Source organism: Pristiophorus japonicus, chromosome 3 (assembly GCF_044704955.1).
Source record: "Pristiophorus japonicus isolate sPriJap1 chromosome 3, sPriJap1.hap1, whole genome shotgun sequence".
In the NCBI taxonomy this organism is placed as follows: Eukaryota; Metazoa; Chordata; class Chondrichthyes; family Pristiophoridae; genus Pristiophorus; species Pristiophorus japonicus.
The window spans coordinates 189,711,764-189,724,490 of NC_091979.1; the positions used below are offsets into that span (position 1 = coordinate 189,711,764).

The 12,727-nt window shown below is 44.5% G+C and overlaps 1 protein-coding gene across 4 annotated transcripts in view; it reads right to left on the bottom strand.

Annotated features, from left to right (window-relative positions):
- Nucleotides 1-7,866, bottom strand: part of LOC139260041 (double-stranded RNA-specific editase 1-like) — a 407,611-nt gene extending 399,745 nt beyond the window's left edge. For 3 of the 4 annotated variants that reach the window (XM_070876120.1, XM_070876117.1, XM_070876121.1), the window contains exon 1: nucleotides 7,795-7,866. In XM_070876120.1, the coding sequence (XP_070732221.1) occupies nucleotides 7,795-7,852 (58 nt within the window). In that variant the 5' untranslated portion in view covers nucleotides 7,853-7,866. Of the gene's footprint in view, nucleotides 1-3,868; nucleotides 3,929-7,794 lie in introns of all 4 variants that reach the window. The other variant, XM_070876118.1, reaches the window with a different exon arrangement.
- Between the last annotated feature and the right edge of the window lie 4,861 nt (nucleotides 7,867-12,727).

The window sequence follows — 12,727 nt, forward strand, 5'->3', positions numbered from 1 at the left end:
TCTTACACTCAGCTGCAAAGGGTTAAAGCGGAAATATGTTACTATTTCCTTATCTGACCTTTTGTAGAGACTGATTCCAATTCTGTGGGCAGGGACAAAAGACACCTTATTTATAGTCCAGAGCAGTTTTCCCAACAACTAAAACAATTTGCATTTATATAGCGCCTTTAACATAGTAAAACATCCCAAGGTACTTCCCAGAAGTGATTATGAAACAAAATTTGACACTGAGCCACAAAAGGAGATACAAGGACAGATGACTAAAACTGGCCAGGAAACCATTGGAATAATCGAGTCTGGAGGTATCAAAGGTATGGATGAGGGTTTCAGCAACGGATGAGCAGAGAACACTTCTACTGGCCTTATTTTTAAGCTTTTTAATTTTGTTTCTGGCTGCTGTACGTTCCTCAGGTGACAGAGAAACACATGTACAGACCAGTATGATCAAATTGCTTCAACTGATCCTTACCGATAGTCTTGATAAGGTATACAGATCTACAGAAGAAGAATTTAGTCAGATTTAACTTTAATTTAAGTGTTCTTAAAAAGACAAGAAAGCATTCTATAAATATGTGATTCCAAAAAAGACAAGACAAATTTTTCATTCAACAAGTTGCATTTATACCCAAGATAAAAATCACAGCAATGATCTGCCAAGAGGTGTTACAGAGGTCTTGTGGGGGGGTCAATGTGGTGCCATGCAGTGATGAAAATTTGGAATTGGCAACCCTCTGTAGCAAACTGAGTAATCTGATTCCTGAACCAGGCAGTTCAGTAGTACAACAGATCACTGTTGATGATTGATTAGCCATTGAGTGTGGAGATTATTCTTATAAAAGCTCCAGATATCCCCGTTAACCACTTCCCTAAAATCAGAAAGATGGTCTTAACTCGCAGCAAGAAGCTCATCAGTGCGGTGTACTGGTATGCTACGTGGCGCTAGCTAGTTAAATTCGAGCAGTACCCCTGCACACACCTACTGATCACTATTCCTTCATTTTTCCAAATTACCCCCAAGCTCTCTCGACTTAACAGCATGAGGAGTGTCCTTTTGGAGGAAAGAATATGCACTCAGTATAATGTAGATATTTCAGTCGCTCCTGAATATGCCAGAAACCCAGCAGATTTTAAAAACTGCATCAGAGAGCCAAAAGCCAGTAAAAGAATTGGGGAGGTGGTCAAAGAAATGGTCCTAGAGGTAGCCAGGTAAAGGGTTTTAACCAGTGTCCTGGAGTTTAGAGACAACTGTAAATTTTGTCAGAGAAGTTGGAGTGGGAGGAGGGGGCAGAGCCAGCTTTGGAAGAGCAAAGGGTACACGCCAGCACATGGGGCTGCAAGAAACTGCTGGGGCAGAATGAAGCAAGACAAGGCTAGGAGAGGTAAGTAAAAAGGATTCAAAATTTGCCTTAGGGGCCAGGGAGCCAATTATCAGCAAGAAGAGAAATCCAACAGAACAGTACAGGGTGTGGGGAGTCGTCGTCTTCTTCTCCGACAGTCCCTCGGAATAGAGGATGACTTGCTTCCACACTAATATGAGTTCTTAAGTGACTGGTGAGTCCAATGCGGGACCGACTGTCTCGGTCACAGGTGGGGCAGATGGTGATTGAAGGGACAGGTGAGTGGGGTGCTTGGGTTGTCGTGCGCTCCTTCCGCTGTTTGCACTTGGCTTCCACGTGCTCCCGGCGAAGAGTCTCGAGGTGTTCGGTGACTTCCCGGGTGCTTCCCCTCCACTTTGAGTGGTCTTGGGAATGTCGCACTTTTTCCAAGGAGGCTTTGAGGGGGTGTCCTTGAAGCGTTTCCTCTGTCCACCTGGCTCTCACTTGCCATGTCAGAGCTCGGAGTAGAGCACTTGTTTTGGGAGTCTAGTATCTGGCATGTGGACGATGTGGCCAGTCCATCGGAGCTGATCGAGCGTGGTCAATGCTTCGATGCTGGGGATGTTGGCCTGAGCAAGAACATGGACGTTGGTGCGCCTATCCTGCCAATGGATTTGCAAGATCTTGCGGAGGCAGCGTTGGTGGTACTTCTCCAGTGCTTTGAGGTGTCTGCTGTACATAGTCCATGTCTCTGAAGAATATAGGAGGACGGGTATCACTACTGCTGTGTAGACCATGAGCTTGGTGTCAGGTTTGAGATCTTAGTCTTCGAACACGCTTTTCCTCAGGCGACCGAAGGCTACACTGTCACATTGAAGGTGGTGTTGGACTTCGTCATCTGCCCTTGTTGACAGTAAGCTCTCAAGGTATGGAAAATGGTCCATGATGTCCAAGGCCTCATCATGGATTTTGATAATCGGGAGGGCAGGACTGTGTAGCGGGGGCAGGTTGCTGGAGGACCTTAGTTTTACGGACGTTTAGTATAAGGCCCATACTCTCGTACACTTTGGAGAAGGTGCTGACGATGGTTTGGAGTTCGACCTCAGTGTGCGCAGACGCAAGCGTCCTCTGCATACTGTAATTCAATGACAGAGGATGGAACGACCTTGGATCTGGACTGGAGGCGATGGAGGTTAAATAATTTCCCGTTTGTTCTGTAAATTAGCTCCATTCCAGCGGGGAGCTTATTGAAGGTGAGATAGAGCATTGCACCAAGGAACTCAGAAGAGCGTTGGTGCAATTACACAGCCTTGCTTGACCCCGGTCCATACATAAATTAGGTCTGTGGTGGGTCCGTTGGTCAGGATTACGGCTTGCATGTCATTGTGGAGCAGGCGGAGGATGGTGACAAACTTTTGAGGGCAGCCGAATTTGAGGAGGACACTCCATAATCCCTCAGGGTTGACAGTGGCGAAGGACTTTGTGAGGTCAAAGGAGGCCATGTACAGAGGTTGATGCTACCCCCTGCATTTCTCTTGAATTTGATGCGCGGTGAAGATCATGTCCATTGTGCCCTTTAGTGGGCGGAATCTGCATTGCGATTAGAGTTTAGGGCACATTGGAGTTTGTCAGGTGAAGCTTGGAAGGCCAGAGAGGACTGGAATAATTAAACTTGGGAAGCAACAAGGGCATGGAGAAGGCTTGCAGGAGTGGTTTTGGTGATAAAAAGACTTGCATTTATATCGCGCATTTCGAGTCTCAAAGCACTTTACAGCCACTGAAGTATTTTTGGAGTGTACTCACTGTTTGTAATGTGGGAAACGCAGCAGCCAAATTGCACACAGCAAGCTCACACAAACAGCAATGTGATAATAACTGGATCATGTGTTTATTGTTATGTTGGTTGAGGGATAAATATTGGCCAGGAGACCAGGGATAACTCCCCTGCTCTTCTTCGAATCCTGTTTTTTTGCTTCCATCTGAGAGCAGATAGGGTCTCAGTTTAACGTCTCATTCAAAAGATGGCACTTCTGACAGTGCAAGTCTCCCTCAGTACTGCACTGGAGTGACAGCCTAGATTATGTGCTCAACATAAGTTGAACTCACACCCTTCTGACTCAGAGGTGAGAGTGCTGCCCTACTGAGCCATGCTGGCACAGAGACAAGTCTAAAAAAAAAAGATATCACTTGAACCTGCTCAATAAGACCTTGTAACTCAGCTAACCATTATTTAGTTCATTAAAATATTTGGTAATCTCTCCCAAGTATCTATTTTTATTCTGTATTTTATTATGTAAACCAAATAAATGTCATACTTGAAATATACAACTAACCATCTATCTGACAGAGTTCATATCAATCTGTTCATGGAACAGTATTAGCTATGGTTATAAGCAGCATCTTCAGTCTTCCCTAAATGCACACACAAAATAGCAAACACTGTGCTGTACGGTCACTACCAGGATGTTCAATCCTGTAGCAATATTTCTCACTGCAGTTACTTGTTCTAGGTTTTACCAACAGTAGCTTCACACAGAGTATGGTATACTCACATGAGGAAGGCTGTATTGTAGTTGATTTTGCGATTCAAAGTACATCCGCAGGAACAGAGTCTTCCAGTTAACACAAAAAAACAATAAACTAATAATTTATGACTTTACAGTTTTCACAAGCAAGATAAAGTGGTCACACTAATTATTTTACTTCAAACTGACTAGTTATTGCTGAAGAAAAACTTATTGTGCTACACCTTACAGAACAGATTCCAGACAAAGATTTAACTTCTGAACTGCATTTAGAAATAGGACTACAGTTGTAAAACATGCAAATGACACCCATTTGTTCAAATTCTGACTGTGATTACAAAAATACTAGATACCAAAACATTTATACACTCAGAGTAGTTGCTAAATAAACTGAGAACTGGTTAGATTTCTGCTTTAGGTGTAAAAATGATTTTTGAAGAGAAATTATATTTGCATCTCAATACCACATGCAGTGATAAGTCTATTTTTGGAAGGAGGACGTGTCAGAAATAGCAAACTCTAGAAGATTCATAACTTAAAAGGTGAAATATTCTAGATATTTAATTTCTCAGTCTCAGTTATAAGCTAAAAACATTTGTATTTGCTACTATATGGGTAATATTTATTTAATTTCAGTCTCAACAAAACATTCGCTGTTCTACCGGACAGGCTGCAGGCTGTTGCAATGTTGGCTTGAGTGGTTCTATTCCAGGGTGAAAGGAAATAGCAACAGTCGGCTCATTAATATTTTCATGAGTGTATTCAGTAAATAGCTGAGACATTGTTATGAATTTTGGTTTTCCATAGATGCCATCTTGGGTTAAGTGGTGTCAGTCATTCCCTTAAGTGGTCTAAACATCTTATGGGGATTGACTCACACTGCCCTAAATCTACTTGTTTGCGAGCATAACGCAGGGGTATAGCAACAGCAACCCCTTGTGATCTGGGCCGGAAACTTGTCTTTCGCTGGTGTATTTCTTTAATCTCTCCAAAAGACCAAGCAAACACTTGGTGAGATAAGACTTGACATCAGGTGAATCAGATTCACTTATGTCCATCAATGCAACTTGTAATTTACATGATGTAAAAATAATAAACACGTACTGCTCCTCCCATTCAAGTGGGTCGTCTTGATGACCTAAAGCTAATTTTCTAACTCCTCTCTTCTGTAATCCATCCTTCTCACATCCCTTTGCTGCCTGACTGCCTCCAGCTTTCGCAATGTTTTTTTATTTTTAAAAGACCGACAGTGTCAGCTTTTTGTCAAACGGAGACCCTTCATGTGGAATCCATCAACATAACCTGGCAATCACCCTGCTAAATTCAAAAGAATAAGAGTTGACGGAACCGCAGTCAATGTGAACAATCACTAGAATGTCAAACTATCCTCTATTTTTCCAGCAACTTGGTTCAATGCCCATCCTTAACCCCATCTGAAATCTAATATATACGTGCCAGACCTGCTGCCTTTGAATGTAACACTTTAAGAGCCAAGTTTTGTTCAACTCTGGTATTTTTATCAAATATCACACCAAAGTGCCCATCCCATGTTGGCACAGTCTGGAATCCCAAATCTGGACACATACAAACCAAGATGGATATCAGCCAAGGCAGCTGTAGGAGTGTTACAATTGTCCTTGGTGCCACTGAGTTAGAGGTTCCTGTTCATGATTACTTTTTGGTATCTCAAACTGAAAGTGCATGTGTGGACACTGGGAAAGGACGGGATCTGTATGTAATACTCACTGTAAAAGCTCAGGAATGAATAATGCTCACTTTGGAAAAGTACCAAAGACGAGCCAGCACCTGCGGAGCTGCACCCAAAAATGAGCCTTTGAGGGAGGGCAGAAAATTCAAGAAAAAAGATTGACAAGTTACAACTGCTTTTTTTTTTTTAAATGAGTAGACACAACATAAAACATGTTCACTCTGTTTCAATGAGATGTAAATTACATTAATTTTGCAGTCAGTTCTGCCACTGAGCTTGGCAAGATAAGCATGTTTTTCTGGTTAGTCCAGTCACAGATTTTCGTGAACTAATTTAGAAACCTGAATTTCAAATTTATTTATTTTTTTTATAAAGTGTTTAAGGCAAGAGGTACTTACACTAACTCACCAATCCCATAACTCTCCCATTTCCAGCAAAAGTTAGAGGAGAGAAAAACATACAACTGCAAATACCATTAATAATGCTGCAACAGACTGTTATGAAAGACTTGCTCTTCTGCTCAAATTTCTTTCTCTCCTTTTGTGCTGGCCTGCCACTGTTCTCACCCTTTTTACCAGTTACTGTCTCTGATCCAACTGGCTCAAGTCCCCCACAACATCTGCTATGCTTCTAAGAAAGAGGTACAACATCCCCTTAGTAATGTTAATAATTATAAGTAAAGTAAAATTCAAGTGCAATATATGCTTTACAATTCAGTACACGGCTCAGAAAATCTTCTAGACAGCAGTACACCTTGAAAGCTCCTCCTCTTGCCAGAAACCGATCTCCTCCCAAAACCTATATGCTGTCCAATTTAGAGTACCAAAAGTGGAGGAACAGGGCAGGTTCATGCATCAGTTTGCGTGATACGGGAGTCTTCCCCTGAACAATGGCATAGGTGCTGAGGAAAATGAGCAGGACTGGGATTACCAAACCAACTATCACCCCTCCCTGATGCAAGGAAAAAGAAACCCAGGATAGGTCCCACCAAACGATGCACCAACTGAAAGAGATACATCATATAGTTGGGGTGAAAGGGGAAAAAACAATACATATATACACACACTATAAATACTCATGTAACAGCTGAAACAAGGACCACTACCATCATAACCCAAACATGTGTAAAGGAGGGCAGGGAAAGAGAGAAAGACAATAACATTAAGAGTCCCAGCTGAAATGTCAACGTTTTCCCTTTCACAAGCTAACTGACCAGCTGATTACATCTATAATTTTCTATTTTTCTTTTTATCCAAAACCAATATTGCCAGATGTTTGATATTATCAGAAAAAGGCAAAGAAATTGGATTGGGAATGTGCTGGGGTGTGAGAAGGACGGTGCAAGGGGGAAACTGAAGGAGGAAATGAAGGATGCTTCTTGACCACCTGAAGAATGAGGTCGGATTGGGAATTAGAGAAAAAAAGACGAGTGGTTTGCAGAAGGGAGCACTGTGCCAGAATCTGCTTTGGGCAGACCACTGGTGATGATCGCCATATCCCCGAAACCAATTTTGTCCATTTTTTTAAAGCAGAAGGCAATGCGAAGCACAGGGAAAAAAATTACGTGGCAAAAAAATCAAATGCAAAATGTATTTGCAAAATCGAGTTTATTTATTGTGGCCGATTGATGAAGGCTGGCGCGGGGGGGCGGCGGTCTAAGAGAAACATGGAGCTGCTGGAGTCCTCTGAGCAGTGATGGTGAGTCCAGTTCCCACTCAGTTTCCCACTAAGCCCGCCAGCGCTCCGACTCGATCAGTCAGCGTCACTCTCCTTTATCAATAATAGAGGCGCTGGGGAGATGATCGCAGCCCGCCCGCTCATCCACGTCCCCTCAGCAGCTGCCGGCTCCCATTCCCTCGGGCAATCGACAATCACACACACTTCAAACTTCCCCTTCTTCCCGTAAGGACCACAAGAATATTAACCTGCAAATCACGCTGGCCGGCTGCAAAAAGGCAGCAGACAAGGGATGGGTTTTATCGCCACCTCCGCAGCACTCCATGCACCTGCATGATTGCACCGGTTTACTCATCCTGCATTGCATCCACAGTTGCATTTTACGCTGTTGACTATATGTTATGATTATAATTATTTTTGCACCGGGACGAGCTGTGGGCGCGCGCACAGCATCTGGAGCCGCCAACGGCTCTCGCTCCATCCTCCGCTCGCACCGCCGGCCTCCCCGCCCCGGGTTTTCACACAGAAGTGACCTCAGTCTGGGTGCTCGTGGCCCGGTTCGCCTCACCTCGTTTATCGGGCTCGGCGTCCCCACTCCGCTTTCGCACAGCGCGCTGCTCCGCCATCTTATCGCTGTGAGTGAGCGTCAACAACAGCACCCGCCTTCCATTGGACGAAGCCACGCCGGGGCCCCGCTTCCCATTGGGCAGGACACGCTGCCCGTCTCTGCTTCCCATTGGGCAGGATCAAGTTTGGTCCCACTCATTGATTGGACAACCGTGACAAGGTAACGATGTGTCTCGGTCCGTGTCGTCGCACATTGACACAAGCAGATGAGGAACCAGTTCCCTTTCATTGGGTGATTATCATCATCATAGGTAGTCCCTCGGAATCGAGGAAGACTTGCTTCCACTCGAAAAAATGAGTCCTTAGGTGACTGAACAGTCCAATACGAGAACCACAGTCCCTGTCAGAGCTGGGACAGACAGTCATTGAGGAAAGGGGTGGGTGGGACTGGTTTGCCGCACACTCTTTCCGCTGCCTGCACTTGATTTCTGCATGCTCACGGCGACGAGATTCGAGGTGCTCAGCGCTCTCTCGGATGCACTTCTTCCACTTAGGGCGGTCTTTGGCCAGGGACTCACAGGTGTTGGTGGGGATGTTGCATTTTATCAGGGAGGCTTTGAGGGTGGCTGAAAGCACCAGGGTATCACCCTAGTATTGAGTGCACAAGATTTCTAATTGGCTGTTGCCAGGATGTGATTCTGACTACATCAGAGGTACTAAGACTTTTTTCTGGGTGCTTGGTTCATCGAAACAAAAAAAGTACATTTATAAAAGTATCCCTTAGCTGACTGGATACAGGGAAAAATACAGATGAAGGACATCCAAATTCTGCATTGGTACTTCACAGCCATTTACAGCAAGTGCAGTGCCTCTGGAATAACACTAACATGGCAAATGTTTTAGTTGAAAAACAGAAAATCAAGTGCCCCCTGATTAAGGGGGGGGACACCAAACATTTTCAAACAAGTGCCCACTTGCTTTTCTTTATTTTTTTTTTGAGGGCACTGAAACACAAATTATACAAGTGCCCCCTGGCTAAAAAGGGGGGGGCACTAAAACTGGCAAATTAAACAAATTAAACTTTAGACATTAAAATTTGGTTGCCGGGGGTGATGATGCACTCCAGTCCCTCCGGTGCCCACCTTTCGCGGAAGGCCGCAAGCGTACCGGTGGCCACCGCATGCTCCCATCTCCAGGGACACCCTGGCCCGGAGGTAACCGCGGAAGAGAGGCAGGCAGTCGGGCTTAACGACCCCTCAACTGCCTGCTGCCTGGACCGGCTGATGGCCCCCTTGGCCATGCCCAGGAGCAGTCCTACGAGGAGGCCTTCCGACCTGCCTGCTCCACTCCGCCCAAAGATCAGGAGTGTGGGACTGAAGTACAATCAGAATTTGAGGAGCAGCCCCTTCAAATAATGGAATAGGGGTTGCAACCTCGCACATTCCATAAAAACGTGGAACACGGACTCCTCTAGACCGCAGTAATTGTTGGACAACAACAACTTGTATTTATATAGTGCCTTTAAAATATTAAATTGTCCCAAGGCACTTCACAGGAGTATTATAAGATTAAAAAATTGACACTGAGGAGAAATTAGGGTAGATGACAAAAAGCTTAGTCAAAGAGGTAGGTTTTAAGGAGCGTCTTAAAGGAGGAGAGAGAGGCGGTGGTTTAGGCAGGGAATTCCAGAGCTTTGGGCCCAGGCAATAGAAGGCACGGCCACCAATGGTTAAGCGATTATAATCTGGGGTGCTTAGAAGAGCAGAATTAGAGGAACACAGATATCTTGGGGAGGTTGTGGGGCTGGAGGAGATTACAGAGATAGGAAGGGGAGAGGCCGTTGAGGGATTTTGAAAACAAGGAAGAGAATTTTAATATCGAGGTGTTGCTTAACCAGGAACCTATGTGGGTCAGCGAGCACAAGGGTGATGGGTGAACGGGACATAGTGCGCGTTAGGACACGGGCAGCCAAGTTTTGGATGACCTCAAGTTTACATAGGGTAGAATGTGGGAGGCCAGCCAGGAGTGCATTGGAATAGTCAAGTCCAGAGGTAACAAAAACAAGGATGAAGGTTTCAGCAGCGAATGAGCTGAGACAAGGGCAGAGACAGGCCATGTTACAGAGGTGGTAATAAGCGGTCTTAGTTATGCTGCATGTTATGTATGTAAACCTGTGATTACCGTGATTAACCAGCAGAGGGTTTATCCCCTGAAGTCCCAAGGGATCCCACAATCTCTTGGGAGCACCTGATATAAGAAGGCCTCACAGGCTGGAGAGATCTGTATTGGAACATAGAAAATAGGTGCCGGAGTAGGCCATTCAGCCCTTTAAGCCTGCACCACAATTCAATAAGATCATGCTGATCATTCACCCCAGTACCCCTTTCCTGCTTTCTCTCTGTACCCCAAGATCCCTTTAGCCGTAAGGACCATATCTAACTCCCTCTTGAATATATCCAATGAACTGGCATCAAAAATCTCTGCTGTAGAGGATTTCACAGGTTAACAACTCTCTGAGTGAAGAAGTTTCTCCTCATCTCAGTCCTAAATGGCTTATCCCTTATCCTTAGCCTGTGTCCCCCGGTTCTGGACTTCCCCAACACTGGGAACATTCTTCCTGCATCTAACCTGTCCAGTCCCGTCAGAATTTTATATGTTTCTATGAGATCCCCTCTCACCCTTCTAAACTCCAGTGAATACAGGCCCAGTCGATCCAGTCTCTCCTCATATGCCAGTCCTGCCATTCCGGGAATCAGTCTGGTGAACCTTCGCTGCACTCCCTCAATAACAAGAACGTCCTTCCTCAGATTTGGAGACCAAAACAGAACACAATATTCCAGGTGAGGCCTTACCAAGGCCCTGTACAACTGCAGTAAGACCTCCCTGCTCCTATACTTAAATCCCCTAGCTATGAAGGCCAACATACCATTTGCCTTCTTCACCACCTGCTGTACCTGCATGCCAACCTTCAATGACTGATGTACCATGACATCCAGGTCTCGTTGCAACTCCCCTTTTCCTAATCTGCTGCCATTCAGATAATATTCCGCCTTTGTGTTTTTGCCACCAAAGTGGATAACCTCACGTTTATCCACATTATACTGCATCTGCCATGCATTTGCCCACTCACCTAACCTGTCCAAGTCACCCTGCAGCCTCTTAGCATCCTCCTCGCAGCTCACACCGCCACCCAACTTAGAGTCATCTGCAAACTTGGAGATATTACACTCAACTACTTCATCTAAATCATTGATGTATATTGTAAATAACTGGGTTCCCAGCACTGAGCCCTGCGGCACCCCACTAGTCACTGCCTGCCATTCTGAAAAGGACCCGCTTATCACGACTCTCTGCTTCCTGTCTGCCAACCAGTTCTCTATCCATGTCAATTCATTACCCCCAATACTATCTGCTTTAACTTTGCACACCAATCTCTTGTGTGGGAACTTGTCAAAAGCCTTTTGAAAGTCCAAATACACCACATTCACTGGTTCTCCCTTGTCCACTCTACTAGTTACATCCTCAAAAAATTCTAGAAGATTTGTCAAGCATGATTTCCCTTTCATAAATCAATGCTGACTTGGACTGATCCTATCACTGCTTTCGAAATGCACTGCTATTTCATCTTTAATAATTGATTCCAACATTTTCCTCACTACCGATGTCAGGCTAACCGGCCTACAATTACCCATTTTCTCTCTTCCTTCTTTCTTAAAAAGTGGTGTTACATTAGCAACCCTCCAGTCCATAGCAACTGATCCAGAGTCGATAGACTGTTGGAAAATGATCACCAATGCATCCACTATTTCTAGGGCCACATTCTAAGTACTCTGGGATGCAGACTATCAGGCCCTGGGGATTTATCGGCCTTCAATCCCATCAATTTCCCTAACACAATTTCCCGTTTAAAGGATTTCCTTCAGTTCCTTCTTCTCACGAGACCCTCGGTCCCCGAGTATTTCCGGAAGGTTATTTGTGTCTTCCTTCGCGAAGACAGAACCAAAGTATTTCTTTAACTGGTCCGCCATTTCTTTGTTCCCATTATAAATTCACCTGAATCTGATTGCAAGAGACCAATCTTTTTCTCTTCACATATCTATAGAAGCTTTTGCAGTCAGTTTTTATGTTCCCAGCAAGTTTCCTCTCATACTCTATTTTCTTCCTCCTAATTAAACCCTTTGTCTTCCTCTGCTGAATTATAAAATTCTTCCAGTCCTCAGGTTTGCTACTTTTTCTGGCCAATTTATATGCCTCTTCCTTGGATTTAACACTATCCTTAATTTCCCTTGTAAGCCACGGTTGGGCCACCTTCACCTTTTTATTTTTACTCCAGACAGGGATGTACAATTGTTGAAGTTCATCCATGTGATCTTTAAATGTTTTTAAATGCCATTGCCTATCCACTGTCCACACTTTAAATATCATTCTCCAGTCTATTCTAGCCAATTCACGTCTCATACCATCGCAGTTACCTTTCCTTAAGTTCAGGGCCCTAGTCTCTGAATTAACTGTGTCACTCTCCATCTTAATAAAGAATTCTACCATATTATGGTCACTCTTCCCCAAGGGGCTTTGCACAACAGGATTGCTAATTAGTCCTTTCTCATTACACAACACCCAGTCTAGAATGGCCAACCCTCTCATTGGTTCCTCGACATATTGGTCTAGAAAACCATCCTTAATACACTCCAGGAAATCCTCCTCCACCGTATTGCTACAAGTTTGGCTAGCCCAATCAATATGTAGATTAAAGAAGCCCATGATAATTGCTGTACCTTTATTGCATGCATCCCTAATTTCTTGTTTGATGCTGTCCCCAAACTTACTACTACTGTTTGGTGGTCTGTACACAACTCCCACGAGGGAAATAAAATGGATGCAGAAGCAAAAGAAAGAAAGGAGAATAGTAAAAGTGGAGGGCAGAGAAACCCAAG